The sequence below is a fragment of the Lagenorhynchus albirostris genome, chromosome 7 (genome assembly GCF_949774975.1).
Source record: "Lagenorhynchus albirostris chromosome 7, mLagAlb1.1, whole genome shotgun sequence".
Taxonomy (NCBI): domain Eukaryota; kingdom Metazoa; phylum Chordata; class Mammalia; order Artiodactyla; family Delphinidae; genus Lagenorhynchus; species Lagenorhynchus albirostris.
In genome coordinates this window covers 51,593,039-51,615,537 of record NC_083101.1, presented here as the reverse complement: position 1 = coordinate 51,615,537, position 22,499 = coordinate 51,593,039, and the positions used below count along the sequence as shown (strand labels likewise).

General features: G+C 43.2%; 1 protein-coding gene across 1 annotated transcript in view; it reads right to left on the bottom strand.

The window, feature by feature from the left end:
• The window catches only part of KANK1 (KN motif and ankyrin repeat domains 1), a 155,038-nt gene that overhangs the window by 15,092 nt on the left and 117,447 nt on the right, over nt 1-22,499 (bottom strand). The window contains exon 4 of the mRNA XM_060155016.1: nt 9,777-12,431. Coding sequence (XP_060010999.1) covers nt 9,777-12,431 — 2,655 coding nt within the window. The remainder of the gene's footprint in view (nt 1-9,776; nt 12,432-22,499) is intronic.

Here is a 22,499-nt window from a genome sequence, read left to right as displayed (position 1 = left end):
ATAAACAAATAAAAAATAAATAAATTTCTAAAAAAAAAAAATTAAACTACATTTTAAAAAATATTTGTTTACTGGTGAAGCAGAAAAATTGGATTATTATTACGTAATTTATACACACACACACACACACACACACACAAGTATATCACAGAATTTTTAGTGTGGCTGACATTTCCTAATTCTGCAAATGGTACTTTGTCCACTCACAATGCTCCCTCCTCTAGCTCCGGAGGCACGGGGTGCTCCCTGGTGATTCCTTCACAAATCCACCTCCCTCCTCAGCACACACAGACAGCACTAACTGTAGTCCTCCAAATAATATTCAGTTGCCCCCACGACCTGATGTGTCCCCCTAACAGCAAATAAGAAATGTCTCAAGTTCCTTTGTCTTACTTGAAGTAAACAAAGCAGGGCATTTGTCTTCATTCCTCCTTTTCCAACTTCATTCATCATTACTTTGAAATTACTGCAGTAACCTCCAAAGAGTCTCAGTATGTTAATCCTCAAGTACCAGAATACTTCCTAGAGAAACACTTTCACTAACCACCAATGATTTTTAAAATGCAAATACATAAATAGTTTTTATTGTTATTGAAACCTTAAACAGCCACAAAAGTAGACAACAGTATAATAAACCCCTCTGTCCCCAGCACTAGTTTCAATAATGATCAGCTATCTGGGCTCATCTACACCTCCTCCAACCACTCAAACTGGATTCCTCTGAAGCACAAGCTGAAGACCCTACCACTTGCATTCATAAATATTTTAGTATATATTCCTAACACAGTTCTCAAAAAGTAAGTATAAAGCTAAAACTATCAAATCTAAAAAAAGAGAATTTAAAATGATCACATATCTGGTCAGTATTCACATTTCTCCAATGATCTCTTAAAATTTTTTTTATAGAGTGCTTGAATCAGAACCTCAGTCCTATATTTCCACTGGCTGCTATGGTTTTTAAGTCTTTTAATCCATAGGTTCTCTTTCCTTCTAAACACGGCTTTAAAAAATATTTTTAAATTGAGGTATAATTTATATACAGTAAAATGCACAGAATTTCAGTGTAGAGTTTGATGAATTTTCGGAAATGTACATGCCTGTGTTAGCACCTCCCTAATTCAGAAATAGAACGTTTCTAGCAACCCAGTAAATCCACACTTCCCACCGGCTGCCCTTTTCCAGATAATTTTCCCACTGGAGGCAAATACTCCTCCAGAACTTAGTTTTATAAACTAGGACTTTTTAAAGCTTCTCCAATCAAGGTCCACCCTCTCAAGCAGGCATCTGAGGATCCTTCACAGTGAACATGGACAGCTTCTTCTTTCCTGGGGTAGTTTAACTGCTCAACAACTCCTACCCTCTACTCATTCAGAGTGGTCTGGTGACTTAATGACTCCCTCCTCTGTGCCCTTCCTTACTAGACTGTCCTACCAGCCTAGAATTTCAGCTTTCTTTACCAGCAGAATTCTACCCATACTCTTTTCAAGGCTTGGCACCATTTCTATTTCCTCTAGTCTTCCTCCTATGATACCATTCCCCAAAGATCTTTTCCCCTCACTGTTCTGCAGCACTTACTGTCCAGACCAGAATATACCCTGCCCTCCGTTTCCTTGGTCTCACACGTGTTCGCTCTGTGAGAATGGAAGTCCCTGAGTCCCTCCACGCTACATTCATACCTGGGGTCCTCTTCAGTGCTCTGAACAGTGTTGGACAATGGAAAGCCTTAAATAAATGCCTGTGTAATTCAATGGAAAGTCACAGGGATTCTGTTAAGTCTAACTAGCAAGGCAAAGAACAACGCTAAGCGTTAAACTAGTTCTCATTAGCTGGATCAGAGGAAATTTGTCACCTTTATTGCCAGAAAATGTTTTTTAGATGGTGTTGAAACTCTGGCTCTCTTGAGTGACCCAGAAACAATTGTCTGAACTTGATAAAGACCCATTGTGGCTAGCGGGCACACATAAGATGACACACGCACCAGCCTAAGACTGACAAATGACTGCTGTGTTTCAGTAAAACACAGGAAGAGTGCAGTCAAGAAAGCCAAAAATAAAGTGGCCAACAAAATTCAATGGTCTCAACCCTGGCTGCCCTTCAGAGTCACCTGAGCTGGGGGCAAAGCTTTTAAAAATACAGATACAATGAAATATCTGCAGGTGGGCCCAAGTATTAGCAGTTTTTAAAAGCTCTGCAAACAATTCTAATGTACAGCTAGGATTGAGAACCAGTGAATTAAATTAACCAATCAAAAATTTGCTGAAATCAGTGTAAAACTTGACTGCCAAAAACAAGAGTTTAGACTTCCCTCCGGTTTCACTCCATCAGCTTGGACCATGTGAATTATTAGGAATTATTGTTGGTTTAGTTAGCAGCCCTGGACCACTAATGGTAGAAGTCCATGACCAACAGTAAATGCTATGCAAACAATAAGGGTAAAGCAACAGGAATAATCACCAAACACCTTCCTAAGTCTGGTACTATGGCCTAGCTGCTCAAAATTCCCCCCAGGGCGCAAGTTTCCGAAGGCACCACTGGGGAGTTAGTGAACAGGGGAGTGGGCAACTGTGTGGTCTTCGGTCGTTAACTCAAACTTATAATGGCCATAAATGCCAATAAAGCACGAGCTTCATTTTATGACTTGACCAGATTAGTGATAACTAAAAGACAGCAAATGACAGAAATCTCAGTGTTCTGGAAAATAAAAGCATCCTCGAAGTATTAATTCTAATTCTAAAGTACGCTTAGCATTTAATACATGGGTAACTATACTACTAGCTAAGGCAAACTGTAATGAAAAATAAGTAACTCAAAAGGAAAACCTTTTTTACGTTTTTGACTTTAGAAAAGTTAAAGCAAAGTACCTGATATTTTTTTAAAAATCAATGAAACCTAGAGATGGAGAAGTTTTTAAAGAGATCACCTTCTCCAGTTTCCTCTGTGATATTTATCCACCTGGAATGGGTATTAGTTGTTGGTATATAGAAATCTGTTTCTAAATCTGTTAGAAAATTGGTATTTAAAATATATTTAAATGGATCTTAAAAGCTGCCCTGCTCACATACCGCAATTCTTCCGGCACGCTGACTCATATTTTTATTTATAATGCCAAGTGCCTTCGAAAAGCACAATTATGAACCGTGCCGCCAACTAACCGACCATGTTATTGTGCCGAATTTTCATTTAAACATTCTGATTTGACTTTTAAAGAACATCTAGCTTACTTGTCAAAAAGGCAGGACTGAAATTTCTGAGTCATAATGGAGGCCGTTCAATGATTTAGGCCTTTTCCCGAAGTGTGATTAAGAATTCAAAGAGGTCTAAAATAACACTTCTAGTTTTTCCATAAGGAAAAGGGCTTGAGCACAAATTCACCCTTTTCAGCCCACATGTTGGCGTGGGGAATAGACAACAGAGATTATTAATGAAGTATCACCTTCTTTATTTGGTACACATTACCTGTAAGGGGAAAGTATGTAGCTTTGATGGAGGAGAAAGGACAATCCCTTTCTGTTTGCAGGCTCATCGCTCAGAACTCTGCCTGAATACCAATGCGTGTGGCCACCAACATAAAGCCACTAAATGATAAGAGCCGCAGTGTAATAATTTCTAGGGCCACTTTAATATTTTCCTGAGAACATACCAGAGAGCTCTCATGAACGTATCTAAAAGTGGGTACTTAGAAATTAAAATGCTGAGTGGATTAAGAATCAGATTCTCCCTCACCACAACGCCACCCACATTTAATTACACACCAACCCAAGACCTGACCCAGAAAACCTACGCTGACAGGCTGCATTAACTGTTGGGTTAAACAAGACGTGCTCTGTGTTCTTCCAGATGCAGCTAACGTCGTCGTCCTCTCCACACTAAACTCATCTCTTCCCTAAACCTCAGAGAGCTTAACTGCAGCTGAATTCTTCAAGCACTTTTATTTTCACATTATTTGGTGGCTAACATATACCCCCCACAGGTTATCATTCATATTTCTGGTATATGTGTCTTGGCTTCCCAACTGGATTGCAAGTTCCAGGCTCTGACCACTTTCTCTCTCTCTCTCTGCTTTAGTACCACACTTTGCATACAGTTGACACTGAATGCATAGCTATCAATTGACCTGAATAGAGATGGGAACAGAGCAGACTTTAAACATCTTTACTGAGATACAAACGCCTCGCTGATTGGAGGAAGAACAAACAGTTGTAACCATCACCCAATACCAACAATTCTTTCATCGTTTATGACTGGACATCCAGGAACTTAAAGCCATTTCTGTTCTTAAAAAACACCAATCTCCATGCGTTAGCCAGAAATGAACAATATACTTTACAGATTCATTCAGAGTAGAAGTGTCAAAGTAAACATGCATCTTTTTCCAGAGTGCATACATTTCACTAATACCCATTTAAAACGATAAGGCATCAGTTTAAAAGAAGAAGATTTTCAAACAAGTGTCAACTGAAGGGCTCACAAAGGTGGTAGATTTTAAATCTTTGTAAAAGATTTTCCTCAGGGCTGAAGTGCTTTTAACCAAGGTCTGTAACAGATGTCCTAGATCTGTAATTTCAGTCTCTGAGGGTCAACTATCCCTTCTGAGAATCTGATAAAAATCATGCATTTTCGGGGCTTCCCTGGTGGCGCAGTGGTTGAGGGTCCGCCTGCAGATGCAGGGGACGCGGGTTCGTGCCCCAGTCCGGGAGGATCCCACATGCCGCGGAGCGGCTGGGCCCGTGAGCCGTGGCCGCTGAGCCTGCGCATCTGGAGCCTGTGCTCCGCAGCGGGAGAGGCCGCGACAGTGAGAGGCCCGCAAACCGCAAAAAAAAAAAAAAGTTTAAAATAAAAAATCATACACTTTCTTCACAAAAATTCCAAACACAAAACTATTTATGAAGCTATGGAGCCCAGATTAATAAGACTCCTTTTAAGGCTGTTTATTCCAACAGTATTTCCCTGAAATAGGGCTCAAGTGTGCCTACTGAGTGGCTGGTGGTAGCAGTGGGTTGCAGCAGAAAACTCATGAATTTGGGGGGAAAAAGTTCTTCAGATGAATCTGATGGGCAGCCTGGTGAAGAGCTACTTTTATAGAATAATTCTGCTGAAAGGGCTCAAGCAAGAAAAATCTAATCCTACCCTCTCGTGACACAGGAGGACACGGCAGCCCAAACGCCCCTAAAGTGTTATTGCAAGTTCTTGGGCAGCCAGAACCAGATGTCAGCCCTCTGACCTCCTGGTCAATGGACTTTCACATCATGCTACCACACACCGCAGGGTTCCAGAAACATTTGGTTTGGATTATTCAATGCTTGTAGCATTTACTAAAAGAAAATTGTGATTTTAAAGAAAGGTACTGGGACAAGTAAATGGTATATGATTTGAAGTAAGAAAACTAACTAGAAATGGTATTTTGTAATGACTTAATTTTCCCTGCTTTTGCTTTGGCTCAGATCTCTGTCTACAAAATTGCTTTCACAGTTATGGGAATGACTTCAAGTTCATACATTTTTTTAGCAAGCCCAAGATAACTAAGAGTGCAAATATGGAAGCTGATTTAAAAAGCAGTTCTTTTATTCCAGTATGAGAGATGAATTTTCTATAAATCATGTGACAGGCAGTTAAGTTCCACTGTTTTAGATAGTTCTGTTTGTTATTTGCTCAGAGACAGTTACATATTTTTCAAGTATTTGTAACTGCAAGTCATTTGTCTAGAATTTTCTCTCTCCTCCTCCTCTCTCCAGAGGGAAAAAGGAAAAGGAAAAAAAAAAGTAACCCACTCCTCAAACCAAAACAACCCAACTGATTTACAGAAAGGATAAACATTTTTTTCCCTGAGGTTTCTGAGAAACTTATTTCCTCTTAACCTTTTAATTCCATGAAAGAAAATATTAAATACATGAAACTCATACTACTAGTAATTAAAAGTACTTTACAGATCATCTTTGATTACCACCAAATTCCAGCTGCATCAAAACTGTGACATTGTCTCTTAAATCCTGAAAAAATGTTTGTGATGTTTCACGTGAAAAATGACATAGGAGAATAGGTACGATTCAAATGCTGTCAAAACAGAATGTGTCTAAAATACAGACCTGCACACTTGTACACACCAAACACACAAGGGGTTACCCCATGAGAGCATGTGGGAGGCTCTCAGTATTTTATGCTCTTCTGAACTGTTAATGTGTTATGAGCACATACTCCAGTTATAACTTCAAGAAATTGAATAGGAGTGTTAGGCATTATTATTTTGCTGATAAAAATAATGCTCTTTTGCATACTAAAAAGCAATACCCTCAAATCTTCAACCCTAGGAAAACTGAAGAGAATTCTCTGGGTTTGGTACTAATATACACCTAATTTAATTTTAGGCCTCATTTTGAGCTTTGACATAGATTGACATAGATTGAGCTTTGACATAGATTCTGAAAGAATCTGAATTGAAAATTTATTCTACTCATTTTGTGTTTTCCCATTGTTATTGATATATTTCCTTAGCTTGATAAAATTGTTAGCTGGGGAGGTGTAACCATTGGGGGGTGGGGGAAGGCGATGGCCAGCCAGAATTACGAAGACAATAATTTGCATTAAACACGAAAGACTATTTGTAGCGCATTTGTTTGGCAGTTTGTTCTAGATCTACATTTCCATTTCTGGAAGTACAGAAAACAGTTAACAATGAGAGCCAGCATTTATCCTCTGTGGTGCAGACTATCCCAAATGCTTTACTCACACTGACACACTAAATCTTCATTTCAACCCTGTAGGGGAACAAAGACAACCTGTCCTAGTGCCGAGAAGGAACTCTGAACCCAGAATACCTGGCTTTGGAGCCCAAACTTAAATTCTTTAAACTAAAGTACTAGGTTCACATAAGTGATCATTTATATGCTCTTTTTGGCGATGTCAAACTCAAACTTCTTATCATTTGATTTGGGGAAGAAAGTTTGAGATGACTACCTTTCTATACTCCATTTTCCTTTTGGTACAGAAAGGTATTCTAGTGTATCTGTGGGGAGGAAGGTGATCTCCGCATCTTACTCTTCCGCCATCTTCCCCAAGGTCAAGAAATGTATTCTAGACTGTATGTGAGCAATATTCTGTAGTGTTCGGTGTGAACAATAAGCTGGAGTACATTTGACACACCTTCACTCTTCACAGCCTGCAGACGTTGAGATCTCTACTACACTGAACTGCTTTCATTTCCAGCCCATACAACACACACGAGATAACAAAAATGTAATTCTCTGGATTGAGTTCCTAATTCCTTCATTAGAACTTTAAAGCAAAATACAAATGTGATGGGAATTACAGAAATAATTTAAAGTTGTTCTTGCATGCTCTGAGAGGGAGCTGCCACTATGATCAAGTAAGTTCTATGAAGAATATTTATACTTTTGTTCACAAATGTTGTAGGTCTCCTGCATTTTAGCTGATTAATCAGGTGTTCATGTGTAGGGTCAGATCGAAATAGTGATGTCTGGAATGTCAGTGTGACTGGAAATAGACCAAAAAACACTGTAACACAGCCAGACAAAACCTCCTCCCTGGGTCTTGATGCTCTGGGTGCCAGGCAGATTACCCCAACGATTCACCTGAATATTTCTGGCAGGAATGTGAAATAGAAACCCCAGTTTCGGGAGGAGGGAGGAAGGCTGGCAGGAAAATGCTCTTACAACGGATGATGCACTGTACCATGTGTGTCTGGAGGTATTTAAGAGTTTCATTTTGACTTCAGCATCTGACATCATGATTTTTAAAAAGAAGTAGAAACAGACATATTATTAGTTACTTAAGACCTTGCTTCGGTTCAAACATCATTTTAATCTCTTGACTCTAAAATGACTCCCTGTAAATTTATTAGACTCCTTTAACTCCAAAAGGCAAAAATATGTCATACATCAGCTGTCACTGTCATGTTCAGTTTTCTTCCACAATAAGCTATCTGGTCCACAGCACAGCTACTAAAAACTAATTCAGGTTTGGAGGTGAAACCTCAGAAGATATAAAAATAATCTATTTCAGTCTATTTTAACCATTGCTCTTTTGGTTATAGAGGGAAACAAACAATTTGAACTTTTTGTTTATTAAGTTACATTTAAGTCTCTACTGCACGTTTCCACATAAAATTAAATTTAATGCACACTACCCCAATCATTTGAAGCACTTTAATTCATTTTTTGTGTAGCACCGGGCCAGAGTAGAGTGTGTTTCTTTAGTACTTCCCAAACCTCAGCTACACTTTGGCACATCAACAAAAGAAACCACACTGGACGTGCTAGCAGCACCCCCCCCCCCCAGGACGACAAAGGCCACCCTGTGCTCACTGGGGGTCAGTGATGAAAACACTGACAACCATACGGGATGGATGCCCTTTGACTGCCCATTTCACAAGAAAGTATAAAGAAGGATGACTTTCCTTCTCCAGGTCATGCTGCTTTGTGACAGCTCGACAGCCAGGAATGGAACCCAGTGGTAGGATGATAATATGTACAATTAGAACCACATGCAGCTGACAACAGGGGAACTTATTTTAGTGAGGCTCACAGGGAAATAGCATGTCACCAAATCTTCCAGGGTAATTTCTCCATTATTAGCTTCAATTTAAAGAAGAGCCAGGGCCTTCCCTGGTGGCGCGGTAGTTAAGAATCCACCTGTCAATGCAGGGGACACGGATTCGAGCTGTGGTCCGGGAAGACCCCACATGCCGCGAAGCAACTAGGCCCATGCGCCACAACTACTGAGCCTGCGCTCTAGAACCTGTGAGACACAACTACTGAAGCCCACGTGCCACAACTACCGAAGCCCGCACACCTAGAGCCCATGCTGTGCAACAAGAGAAGCCACCGCAACGAGAAGCCCACGCACCGCAACGAAGAGCAGCCCCCGCTCACCGCAACTAGAGAGAGCCCACGCACAGCAAAGAAGACCCAATGCACCCAAAAATAAATAAATAAATTTATTAAAAGAAAAAAGAAAAGCCGGGGTGAGCAGGAATCCCAATGAATAAGGGAAAGTATGAGAAAGACAGAAATGTAAGCACCTAACAAAATGAACAGTGGGAAAGGCCTCCCTTGTCTCAGGGTTCTGGCTCAGGGGCTCCTTGTCAGAGAGGCCTTCCTGGACCACGCCATCTCCAACTGCCCTCACCTCTCCGCCACCACTCACTGTTCCTCTAAGTGGAGTTCCTTCCTTCATAGCACGTACCACCTCCTGACATATTTAGGTATATTGTTTATTGCCTGTGCCCCCAACTGGAAATGTAAGCACCATGAAAACAAGAGCCTATACCTATGTTTGAAACAAAGCAGGCATGTAATCATTATCTGTTGAACTGATACATGAATTAATGGAATCTCTGTCCCCTCATAAAAAGTTTTAATTAAAAACACTTCATACCAGTATTTTTTCACTGATCATACACTGGTAATTGCGGGTACAAACAGGGCAGGACTTTTTTTCAGGCCATCCTGTATAAAATGAGCAAGTACATAACGGAAAGACATCTAGCAAACCAGCAGCCCCCCAAGACAGCCCCTAAGCCAGCCAACACTAGTATGCTTTTCTTCTTCTAGCCTTAATGAAACTATCAGATAATGAGAATCAGCAGAGCTGCTTATGGATTTAGATTCTTGGTTTTCATTCTACCCATTACCATTCTGAAGCTTTCTCCATGATTCCAAAAAATAGCTCCGCCAGGCAAAAAAAAAAAAAATCCCTACCTCCTGGATTTCCACTGTCCCCCATCCTCTCTCACTCCTAGGACCCTCAGGAGCACCACCTACCTGTGACCTTACCCAGGTTGGTTTTCAGGAAGTCAGGCCTCAGCTCTTCAGCACTTGCAGACTTCACGACAGAGTTGATTGACGATAAGGCGTTGATGAGCTGGGAGTTGAGGGAGCCAATCTGTGAGTGAGGTTCCCCAAAAGCTTCTGCCAGTTCACTGTAGTTCTCAGCCAGCAGCGCCTGCTGCTCTGCCAGCAGCTTCTGGACACGCTCAATGTAGTGATCCAAGCCTGTCACCATTCTGGACGGAGCCTGGGGCTGGGGGCTCTCCACGAACTCTCCTACGGGCTCGTCCCCAACCCCTACACTCCTCCGGCTGCCGTTCGGCCCCACTGTCAACTGTGGAGGGCCACAAGCTATGGTCCTCATTTTCAGACCAACCAGACAGTTGTCATTAATACTGATGTGCCCCACGCCTGACTCTTTGGTCTTCACAGAGGATGGCCTGTCGAACCCAGAGGCGCCGGAGAGCACCGTTCCAACTCCGACGGACCGCATCTTAGCGGAGCTGACGTCCTTGACGCGGCCTTCTCCGACCGCCACAGTCCGCATCTCCACAGTCCGGGTGCTGGTGTGCTTGTCCATGGTGCTGAGGGAAGTGTTGGTGCAGGACTCTGTGAGGGTAGCTGTCTCGGTGTTGGTGAACTGGGATACCTGTTCTAGAACCGTGCTGCTGTGCTGGCTCGTGGTTCGAGGCACTGCCATGACAGCAGCTTCCACCTGGCTGACGGCCTCCGTGTTCACACTCCGGGAGATGCACTCCCTTGGGGAGCAGACGATCACATCGACAGAGCAATCTCCGCAGCCAATGGAGCGGACTTCTTTGAGATTCAGGTTGGTCTTGAGGAATGTCAGGTCGCTCACAGACTCCTCCGTGTTGCTGCCTGTTTCACAGACGCTGATGTCCACACCCACGCTCTTGTCACACGTCCCCACAGACCGCCCAGTACATCGGTCATGCATTTCCACCCTTTCCTTAACAATCCACCAATTCATGGGCAGCTCAGGCCCCACCATTTTATTCTCACGATCGGGCTGGCAGGAGATGCCTACGCTATTTGTCTGCACACAGGTCCCGACACAGGTGTCAACCACGTCTACGTGACTGCCAGCTATTTGGTCTCTTGTGGGTATCACTGCCTCCACCACCTTGCTGAAAACAAGCGGCTGGGCCATCATAGCTTTGTCAACTTTTTTTCTCGAGCCAGCAGCTTGCAGCTCTTGCTTGAGTTTAGTCATCTCCCGGTCATGGGTGGTTTCTTTAAGCTGTACTTCTAGGCGATAGATCTTGTCCTTTAAGGCTTCTATGGTCTGCTGTTGCAGCTCAATTTCTTTGTCAGCTTCGGTAGTCACTCCAAGCATGGCTTCTGTCACGCTGACCCCAGAATTCCTCGTCGCGGTGACCGTGCCTACAGCAACATCCTTACAGGACCTGGCGCCCCTGTGGTGCACGACAATGCTGTCCATGTTCTCATCAGCACCCACAGCCACAGACTGACACTCTCGAGGCCGACACTGCCCGTTCTCCCTGAGCTCTGAGGAGGCCTCACAGCTGCTGTCCTGGATCTTCTGCTCCAGGGCCTGCATGTCTGCTGTGAGCTGCCGGAATTCCTTTATCCTCTGGGTGCTCTGCTCCGCCCCCTCCATTTCTCCCTCCTCATAGTCAATGTATAATTCCCCGCCACTTCTCTGGGTCCTGGAGAGGTGTTCCAGCTGGGATGCGTTCCCAGCACTGTAGGACCTCTTTCTCACACCACAGACATCGTTCTGGGATGCAGCTCTGTGGTCTTTCAACTGTGAAGCCAACTGCCTTTTCTCCTCTTGCAAGACAGAGATCTTCACCTGGAGCACAGGGATGGTTCGCACCTGCTCTTCTAGCTCTTTCAGGCGTTTCAGGGCAATGGCCATCTGCTCACGGATGTGCTGCAGGTGCATGGGGCTCACGTTGGTCACTGGAGTGGAGATCCCTGAGCTCAGAGGGCTGTGGCGGATGGAACTCCCCATGGAAGAGGTGGTGGCAGCAGCTGGGGCATAGCCACCATAATCCCCGTTGCCTTGGTATCCATTCTGATGCTGCTGCATGGCGGGATTGTGGTTTCCAGAACCCATAAATGAGGAGAGGGAGCTCGTGGAGCCCACGCCTCCAAAACTGGCCAGCCTGGGCCTTCGGAACTCACCAGGTGCCACCTGCATGGTGACTCTCTCCTGTTCGAGTCTTCTCCGGGTCTCCATCAGTGTCTTGGTGACATGAAGGTTGTGCTTTGGGAGTTGCGGGGATGGTGGTGGCAGCTGTCGGCTTTCTGGGATGGTAAGAAAAGTGGGTGAGGTCTCCAGAGGGGCAGGTGGCCTTGGGACTGGAGCTGATGTAACTTCACTTTGGGCTAACTGCTTGTTGCCATCACTGCTGGAGGATGAGAGGGACTCGGTGGAAGTCCACACACCTTGATGGCCAGGTGCGACCCTGGTTTCTGGGCGTGGCACAGATGGCTTCCGCCTCTTCTGGATGTTCACTTTCTTGATGGTGTTTCCTTTCTGTATGTCATCTACGTATTTGAGGAAATCTAAGTCTAGTTGATAACCATAGGGGGTCTCCACAAAATAAGGACTTTTTTGTCCCCTGTCATGATCTCCATTCAGAACATCATCTGCTTTTCCTAAGAGAGAAAGAAGAGAATATTATAACGCCATGTAATACTCATAATGGTAAAAACTAACATGTGTCGTATATTGCAGTGTGGTAAACTAGTACGATTTAAGAGTTGACAAATCTATGCTCTAACCCTGAATCTACAGCTTATCAACTGGGTGAGAGAGTTAACAAACTTCTCAGAACTTCAGTTTCCCCCTGAGTAAAAATGCAAACAAGTATTTAAATCATAAGGTTGTTAAAAGAATGTAATGAGAAAATGATGTTTAAGAGCCAGGCACACAGTAAGTCCTTACTAAATACTTGATTTTTTAAAAAAGAATGCATTAAAAAGACTGGAAAGCATTTTCAAGTTGATCATTTCTTTTGCCGTCTACAGTCCCTTTGAAGTATAGACAGCCGTCGTTATGACGCCTACTTTATAAAGTGTACTCTGAGGCACAAAAAAGTGAGAAGTCTTAAAGTAACAGATCAAGTCAGTTCAGATCCAGGAAGCCTGGACCTGAGTTCTCCCACCTACTGCTCTTTTGCAGACCATACAGCCTTTCTAACTGGTGGCCAGCGTACCCCGGTGCCTGACCACCCCCACAAGGTCACAATTTGCCTTGACACCTTCCTTGCAGAGAAAGTGGGGACACAGGGGACACTGGGTGATTAACTCCAGCAGCATGGGGGCAAGAACAGTTGGAGGACAGACGTCACTTCACCTATGTTGTGTGTCTTCCCATTTAAAAACAAAACCAAACCCCAAACGTGTTTTCCTCTTTGACTTCTTTTGGACAAAACATTCACTATTCCAAGAATACCTTGTTTTGCATTTGTGATGGATCCAAACAGATGCAAAGGAGAATGAAAATAAGGGCAAACCTATACTCCAAACACTGGATCATGTGGCATTTGATAAATGCTACTTCTGGCTAAACCATTTAGAAAAGGAAACAGGAATCTTTCAAGGCACAGACCTTGCTGCTGACCTGAGCTATGCATTTCAAACTGAAAACCAAGGCCATTTTTGTTTAAATTGCAGGATTAAGTAATGTGTTTTCCTAGAGTCATAATACCACGATCTGCATTTGAGAGCTATGGGAAGGATCCCAAAGTGATGAGCAAAAATGCAAGCCATCTGTACCCCTGCCCCTCTCCTTGGGTGTAAAAGCCCACCTAACTGCTGTCAAGTTCCAGGTACTTCCAGCAATTTGGAGACTGCTGGCCTGTCCTTCCCACCCTTGACAGTGCTGAATGTGACACCCGACAGTGTGAAAGCTCTGAGTAAACCTTCTACCTCCACTCCCCCGCTTCCCTCTGAAACGCTGGAAAGAAAAGTACAGAAAAGAAAAATGCCAAGCAGAGGAATAAAAAGGTTATGTTCTCTTCGTGTCCTCATTTAAAACAACATTAAATTGTTCTGGCTGTTAGAATCTGGCCATTAGATTTCAGTTTTAAACCACGTGGAAAAAGGATTCTATTTGAAAGAGGTGTTCAACACCAATCATTTTCTAGCCTAAGGAAGGGTAAGCTGATGGGGAGCTCTGCGCCCGGAAACTTGTGCTCAGGCTAACAGAACGTGTCTTCTTTCCTTTTTAACTCCACAAAGGACAACATGCTCACTCAAAGTATGCAGCCAGACCTGTTTCCAGTGCTGTCTGAAATTCCATCAGCAAAGAAAAACGGCAGGCTTGGGTGTCAGACAGACCTCACGGCACGCGTTGATTCTAAGCTGGGCCGGCCTAGACCCTCCCGGCCAGGTGCCCGCTGCCGCCCGCCCCGCTCCCGGGCCAGCGGGGACTGCGCCCCGGGGGAGGCCCTGTCGCCCGCCCGCTGGCCGCACACCTACCGGGCGCCCGCTTCGCTCCCGCCGGCCCGCCGCCCGCACTCCAGCTCGGGGGGCCCAGGCTCTCCACCCCGTCAGCGCAGGAGGGTGGACACTGGGGGAACTCGGCCGGCGGGCCGGGCGCACACGCCATAGGCCGGGTCCTCACCAATGAGGTCGCAGCGGCTCGCCGACCCCACCCCCGGGCGCCCTCAGCTACTCGGCGGCCCCCGCTTTCTGAATGCAAACAGGAAGCCCGGAGCTTTTGAAAACGTGTGTTCTTCTGGCCAGTTTTGCCAGGAGTCAAAAGAAAGCCAGCAGTTTCAATGTCTCCACAGAGAGGCTCTGTCTTTGCCGCACAGGTCCCTTCTTCATGAAAGAGTGTGTGTTCTGGTGTGGAAACCGGCGGCCTCGGCCCTGGGCCACCTGAGGAAGCCGGAGGCACAATGGGCCCCACTGTTCTCTGTGGGTTCCGAGAGCACCCGCCGCGGCATGGGTTCCAGAGCGGGCGGGCGGAAAGCTTCCCAGCGCTCGGCTCAGGACAGGGATCAAGGAGTTATCCTTTAACAGTCATCTCCACTGTGCCTTTGCCACGAGTGAAGGTTTCTTAGAAAATAAAATAACTTTTTAAAAGCCACTTTGCTTGTTAAAAAAATCACTATGCTGTACACCTATATATAATATTGTACACTACTACAATATTGTAAAGCAATTGTACTACAAAAAAAAAAGAACGCGATGAGGAATACAAAAAACGAATGTTACGTACGGACCATCTAAAGTAAAAAAAGTCACTCATATCTCACCATCTAGTGGCAATTGTTAGTATTTTGGTATAGCGCTTAGGTTTTTCTGTGTATGTCTTTTTAACATCGTTAATGTTCCCACTTAGGCATTTTCATTAGGAAAGGTTAATTTTCATTGATTTCTCCTCAAAAACTTTTTTTTAAAATGCACTAACGTCAGGATTAAAAAAAAAAAGCACATCCCATTTTTCAGCGAAATTCAACTGGCCCATCTTTAGTTATTTCTGAAGTTCACAAAAGGCACAGGTCATGCTGAATTATCTCTAAATGAACTTCAGACTTCTATATCTGGGAATCAGGAGAGGTTAGAATTTAACCATGTTAAGCTTGATCAGACTGTTCTAAGGACTTGTAATCCAAATTTCATTCTCCAGCAACTAAAAAGCATGATATATTCTCAAGGTGTCATTTTTCCAAACAGTTGTCCACGGTACAAATTATTCTACCATTAAATAAAGACACCTAGTGTCATGATTATTTTATCTTCTGCTTTCTAGTGTACCTTTACATACATTAACACAAATACAGCACTTATATGCCCTGATTGATTTACCAACTTTTTCATATATGTTTGTCTTGTCTCTCAGTACTAGACTGTAAGTATCTTGAGACCAACAAATTTAATTTTTAAAAGTTCTTTCTTTGCTCTCCCTTCCAACCACACACATGAATTAACAAGATGCTGGGGACTAAGATGTTTTATAATGTTTACTGAAGGAATAAATGCATATACAGTATAGCAGAGAACCTTTAGAAAGATTTAGAAAAACATCTAAATACTCTGTACTCTGAAGTTGCTTGTTCTATATTAGTGTTAAGGACATTTCTTACATGATGCTGTTTCAGTGATTATCTTTAGGTTGTGGAATCATGGTGATTTTAACGTTGTTCTTACAAATTTTTACAACACATAGGCATTTATCTTCTAAAAAAATATGATTACAAGAAGTCACTGTTTTGAAGCAAGAGGAATGTATTTAAATAAACTCCAAGAAAGCTCATTTGGCAGAGGGATGTATGGGGCAACCATAGCAAAGATAACTAGATGTTCCTCAGTATGTGTTACCTCGTTCTTCTACACTAATAGGACTCTCTTTGTTCAGTTGGTCAAATAAACACTATATTTCCCTAGCCTCCTTTGCTGTTAGTATGGCCATAAGCAGATATGTCATGTAGCAACTCCCAAAAGCCTCCCCTAAAAGACACAGGAATTGTTCTTTGACAGCCTTTCTCTTTGTTCCTTCCTCCATCCTGCGGCCTGGAATGCAGAGGTGATGACTGGAACAATAGCACTGCTATCTTGGACTATGAGATCATACTTATGGATGGAGGAACAAGGTGCTAGAAGGAACCTGGGTCTCTAAGAGCTTTGTGGATCAGAGCACTACACTACTCCTGGAAAGCCTACCTCTACACATTTATGTGAAAGATAAACTTTTATTTTGTTTAGCTATTGTTTGTTTGGGGTCTCTGTTACTTAGAGCTAAACTGAACTCTAATGGATACAGTACTCTCTCCTCAGTGTCTTCTCCCTCTCACAAAAAAAAAAAAAAAAAAAAAAAAATTAAGACCAGATCTTGAAAAGAAAAATGTTTAATGATAAACTGGGGGAGATGTTACATTAAAACATTTTCATCACAAAAAATTTGATAAATTCAAGAATAATTAAGGATGTGTAAAAACAACAGTTAAAAACAAAAATCTCTGAATGGGTTATAAAGGAGACTCTTAACTTCCTAAAAAGCCTTTTTGGACTAACAGAGCTATGCCTGCTTATACAAAGCCAAAAACCACTGGCTGTTATCTGCAACTGGAATCCGGAAAGTAACAGCTTCTAACGAAATAGTCTGGAATCAGAGAGCTGTCCCTGGTGTTTACAAGAATTTTCTGAATGTCTGGAAATCCAGTGGTAGAGACTGCTCCTGGCACCACCTCTACCTTCATTATATAGCATTTATTGAAAGCTTAATTGGGTGCAGAAAATGGTCCTATTCAATGGAAAGAGTAGGAGGAAGGATTTATAAGAAATAAAATGAGGTACAGTCTAGCTGTGAGATAAATGCCGAACACCCTAAACATAACACTAAGTTAGGTCAGTTACAAAGGTATATTATCAACAAGCACAATCTGATGATATATGAATAAATGATCAAAACAGAATGGAGTTAACCAGGAGATGGGTTCTGAAGACAAGCTAAGTGATGACAGAGTAAAATGGAAAGACAGGTAGGTGGTGGAGAAGAGCCAGGCAGCTCAAGGAAAGACGAGGCTAGAAGAGAGGGGGGTGACCAAGTACAGAAGAGGACACCACACTGGGTCCCGGAGCAGGGGAATCTCATCCATTTAGTCACTGATAGACTGCATACCGGGCCCTGTGCTAGGGGGCTAAAAGGCTCAACAAGGATGGTCTTCATAGCTGTGTGTGGATTAAACTGAGATAGGGAAAGAGATTGAATTCAAGGGGACCAGTTAAAATGTTATAGTACCCAAGTGTGACGTGAGGACCAAATAAAAAAATGATTCGTATATTTAACTTATATTTATAATCAATACTGATTAAAGAAAAACAATTTTGGTAACACCTCTCTCTCTTATTACTATTTTCCAGGTACTATTATTGTAGGAGCTGGGGACAGTATGAACAAAGGGGACAAGGCCCTTGTTCTCACAAGGCTCACAGTCTAGTGGGAGGGGGGTAGGTAGTGCATAGAAAAATAAATAAATAAAAGGCAAGGCAGAAGTGAAGCGAAGAGGCGGAACCACCAGAATTTATATCTGTGTGCCAGGCTAAGTGGATGGGCTTCTAACAGTGGTCCACCTGGCTTCTCAGGTTGCCATCATCTCTGGGTCGACCAACTTCCTAGACACCAAGGGTCAGAGTCCCTCTTCCCTCTTCTCTCCCCCAACCCAGTTTGTACAGTTAGCAATTTGGGGTAACCAAACACCAAATGTGAGAGCACCAACTAGAGACAACTCCCCAAGTCCAGACCAAATTCCCATGTGTTCAGAGAAAAGCTAAAATCAACAAACTGATGGTTAATTCTACTCTTTATTTATATGTTTGCTACCTGTAAAACTAGCGCTCTGTGACAAGGCAAGTGTATAGACTCAAGAACAATTTGAAATTTTCCTTGCAATTTTTCTGCATTAGCAAAGTGCAACGGAGATATGGATATTTCAAAAGTCATTTCATTCAGATTCATAAAGCATTATATGGTTTTAACTTTTCAAGGAAAGTAAACTTAATATCCAAATATTTGGTTTGGGAAGACATAAAAAGTAATGTACTGGCCAGGAGGTAGATTAGAAGAAACTAGTCTGGGAGTACTAACCTGCTAGTAGTGTTTCTCAACTGGGGGTGATTTTGCCCCCAGGGGATATTTAGCAAATTCTGGAGACATTTTTGCTTGCCACAACTAGAAGAAGTGGTGCTACTGGCATCTAGTAGGTAGACGCCAGCAATGCTGCTAAACATCCTACAATGCTCAGGAGGGTCCTACCTTTCCCAACAAAGAATTATCCAGTCCAAAATGTCAATACAATGGGCCCTCTTTATCTGTGGAACCCACAGATACAGAGGGTCAACTGTACTACGTCATTTTATATAAGGGACTTGAGCATCCACGGATTTTGGTATCCCTGAGGGGTCCTGGAATCAATCCCCTGTGGATACTGAGTGCAGACTGTGGTGTTGAGGCCTAGAGTGCCTATGCTAAAGGCAGTGAGCAGAGTAAAAATTCACATATAGCAATTGAGAATCTGGCCATGTAAGCTGCGGTCTCCAAATCTTCCTTTTCTCAGTGGAACCACACCATCATGCTTAAGTGACAGGGTAATAAAAATGCCATTTCTGAGCCAGAAACCACTAAATACTTTTCTACATACACTATCACAGTGAGCCATTCTTTACTATGAGCAAAAAAACACTGGAGGTTTCTGAAATAACGTGTCCCGGTGAACTTTTAAATGGACAAAACTTTGATATTATTACTCTATCTATTAATTAGGATACAATGACTTCTTTGTTCTGGTTTCACTGCTGCAAACTCTAGGCCCAATTACTGACTAATGGTGCCATGAAAAATAATTGCACCTATGTGCCAAGACTTCCACACACTATGTGTTTTTCTTCACCAGATAGATAGTCTACCTGACTATTGAAACTGAAGAACTCTGCTAATTCCCATTACCGTATTGCCCCCTCTCACATGAAGCATGAAGTTTTTGCCTTAAGAGCTGAGTCAATCCCCTAGAAGCACATAATTAAACACAGATTCCCATACTTAAAAGCAGCAGAGGGTAAGCGTCCTGCTGTCTGAAGCAGTCAAAAAGATGCAACATCAGCTAAGGCTGAGAGGCAGGAGAGAAAAGCAGTAGGATCAACTCAGAGATGAACTTTAAGAGAGAGAAGTTCTCATGAAGTTACTCAGAGTATGAAAGTAATTGAGCTAGCGAATCAACTTTTCCCGGCATGGAGCAGGGGAAGAAGAAGACAGTGAAGTGGAACAGGTCCTTCTGGACAGGTTTAACTGGAAAGCTCTCCTGATGACACTGTCAGCGTTAAGATGGAGACCCAAGGAGCTTCTCGTACCAAATCTATTGAGAGATACCATTTGTTAGAGAACACACAAAGAAAAGGATAACAATGTAAGTGTTCCTCATTCTGTTTTCCAAGAATGTATGGCAGATGAGAGTTTCTCTTGCTTTTTCATTTACCAAAGAGTTATTTTTATATCTGCTCTTTTCCCCTCCTAGCTAACAAATCCATCCAATCATTCATTCAAATGATGAGCACCTATTAGATGTTAGGGCCTGTTCTATAAAGCCTGAATCCCTGTTCCATGGAGTTTATACTACCTACCTGATTTCACCTAGACTTCTTCTCAGGTTGCAGCTGTTTTAAACAGCTACCCAAATGCTTTGTTCAAATAAAATGACAACATGAAGAAAAGCAAAGTGCATGCCAGAGTTCATGCGAAATACCAGGCCAACTGACACGTCGTACGTAGCATAACTCAATTTTACAGGCTTGGTTTGTTGACGTGGCTAAGTTATAATGTGTTTTTTTCCTCAAAATCCGAAACTCTTCATAACTCCTTCTGGCTTCTCCCCCTAAATAGTCAGATTTCCTCACAGCTGATCTTATCTCTGCTTTTGTAACCTGTCCCCACAGACATTAACCTGCACATTCTTCCACTGTCTCCCGTCACTACTCCTCTTCATACTGGTCCCACATTTCAGGTCTACCTGTTCACACACCCCAGAGAGGGAATTTGACCTGGGGAAGATGCAACTGTCAGACTGAAAGATGGATTTATTCTTTCACTCAGTAAGTATTTATTACGAACCTACCATGTGGCAAACACTGCTAGGGGCAAATCAAAATGGACAGAGAGCCTACCTGGGTAGAACTTGTGAACTATAGGAGACAGACAAAGGATGCATATATAAAAGCAACTGTGATAAGTGCTGTGAGAGTAGAAGACAGGATTATGCCAGGGCAGAGCAGGGATCCCACCTGGGCTGAGTGCAGGGAGTGTTCTGCCAGGGTGCTGTACTTGAGGAGTCCACTGGACTAAGGGCAGGTGGCAGGGAGACTGGGATGGCAGAAATTCTAGGCAGAGAAATTCTAGGCATATGTGAAACCTGCCACTTTTAGGAACTGAAAAGAGCTTTGCATGATAAAGAAAACACGAACCCAGGCAGAGAAGGGACCAAGCCCCAATCACACAGGGCCCTGGGAGTCAGGTCTGTGGTTCTCAAGCGCATCACGTAGCTGCTGAAGGGTCTAAACACGGGAGTGAAATGATAAGACTTGCATCTTAGCAAGGCTGATCTGGCTAGATGCTAGAGTATGTATTAAAATTCTCTTCGGCGGCCTCCATTAGGTTTTCCATGGACTGTTCAAGTCCCTGTGAATTCTTCTTGTGGTATTACAAATTCCTTTGCACTGTGTGAGTTTTACTTACTCAACTAGATAAGTGCTAGCCATAGTGTTAAAACCACCAGAACTTAGAGCCTGCCTGCATTTGGCGGCAGCCTGTGGCCCACATCTTCCCCCCTAAACTATTCAAGAGGAAACTGAGAAGGCCTGACAAGTCTCAGCTCCTCTGGGCAGAGCTAGAGACAGGGATCAGTCTTTGTACTCATCCTCTGGGGCTCTATCTATGACCTCATTCTGCTAATAAAAAAGAAAATATTTTTCTTTAAACCAATGGATGACTCACTGCAGAGAAAAATGATGGGATTTCCTTTTGAGAAGTATGATAAATCTAATCTGGGAGGAACAGGGGTGGCATGAGTGAGGGCAGGAAGAAAGAAGAGAGGCTATTTCAGGGAATGCAGGCTCTGATTTAGCATGTTGAGATTCAGAGCACAAACTTGCTCCATATTTGAAACTCGAATGGGCACAGCAGGCACTGAAAATCTCTGTGTAGCAAAGACAATGTTGACCCTGGCAGCCAGCAAGTGTCTTCGTGGAGGAGAGAGGGAAGAATGGGTGGCATGCTATTGCCAACCCATAGTGTGCTCCCAGCCCCAGCCCCTACTTCTCTGCCCACGCTGACCAGGGCCTGAGTTACCCAAGGGAAGGCTAAAGACAAAGGAGAGGGTCTGGGAGAATGTAAGCAATACACTCTGAAAATTCAAGACTTCTACCTACTACATGGTCTCTGACAAGCTGAACTTCAAATCGGCTTGCCTCTAGTCACCTGAGTGCTCTGTCTACCTGCCTGACAAGGATCTTGCTGCAGGTGACCCCTGTTGCCTGAGGTGCATACAACCTTTATAACTCAGATAACAGGTGCTACCTACTAGTTATTAACCTCAAGTGTCAGCACACATCAGATGAGCTATTTAATAAGTGTCAGGGGTCTAGCTGGCTCCAAAACTCTCTTAGGTTCCACTGTCCAAATCTGGGATAATTTGGGCATCAAAATAATATGATTAATGATAGTAGCAGATTTCAATCCACTGAATAAATCAGGTATCTGTGAGTCCATAATGCTATAATATATAATACAGTGCCAATTTATAGTTCAATAAATAAAGAAAGAATCCTGGAAACAGAAAATCACCATTTAACGACGATTATTAACAGTAGCTGACTCAGGCAGGAATCATCAACGGCTGCTAAGTCTAGTGTGTAGAGATTTCCTACTGAACAGGATATTGGTGTGGCCTCAGAACGCCTCCCACAAAATACGTGTCAATCACAAAGAGAAAAATGGTGATGGTATGGTGCAGAAAGCTGACCAAGAACCACGTGGACCCGGTGATCAAGGCTACCAACGCGTGCCCCTGAGGTCATATTCTGAGAAGAGCACAGTTTCATTTCTCTTAGGTTTCCACCCGCAAGGCATGCCTGAATCGGGAAATGTTCATGGATCCTTCCTGAAAGACATCCTACAGAAGGACAGGTCTCTCTTTTTTTTTAGGCTGCACCATGTGGCTTGTAGGA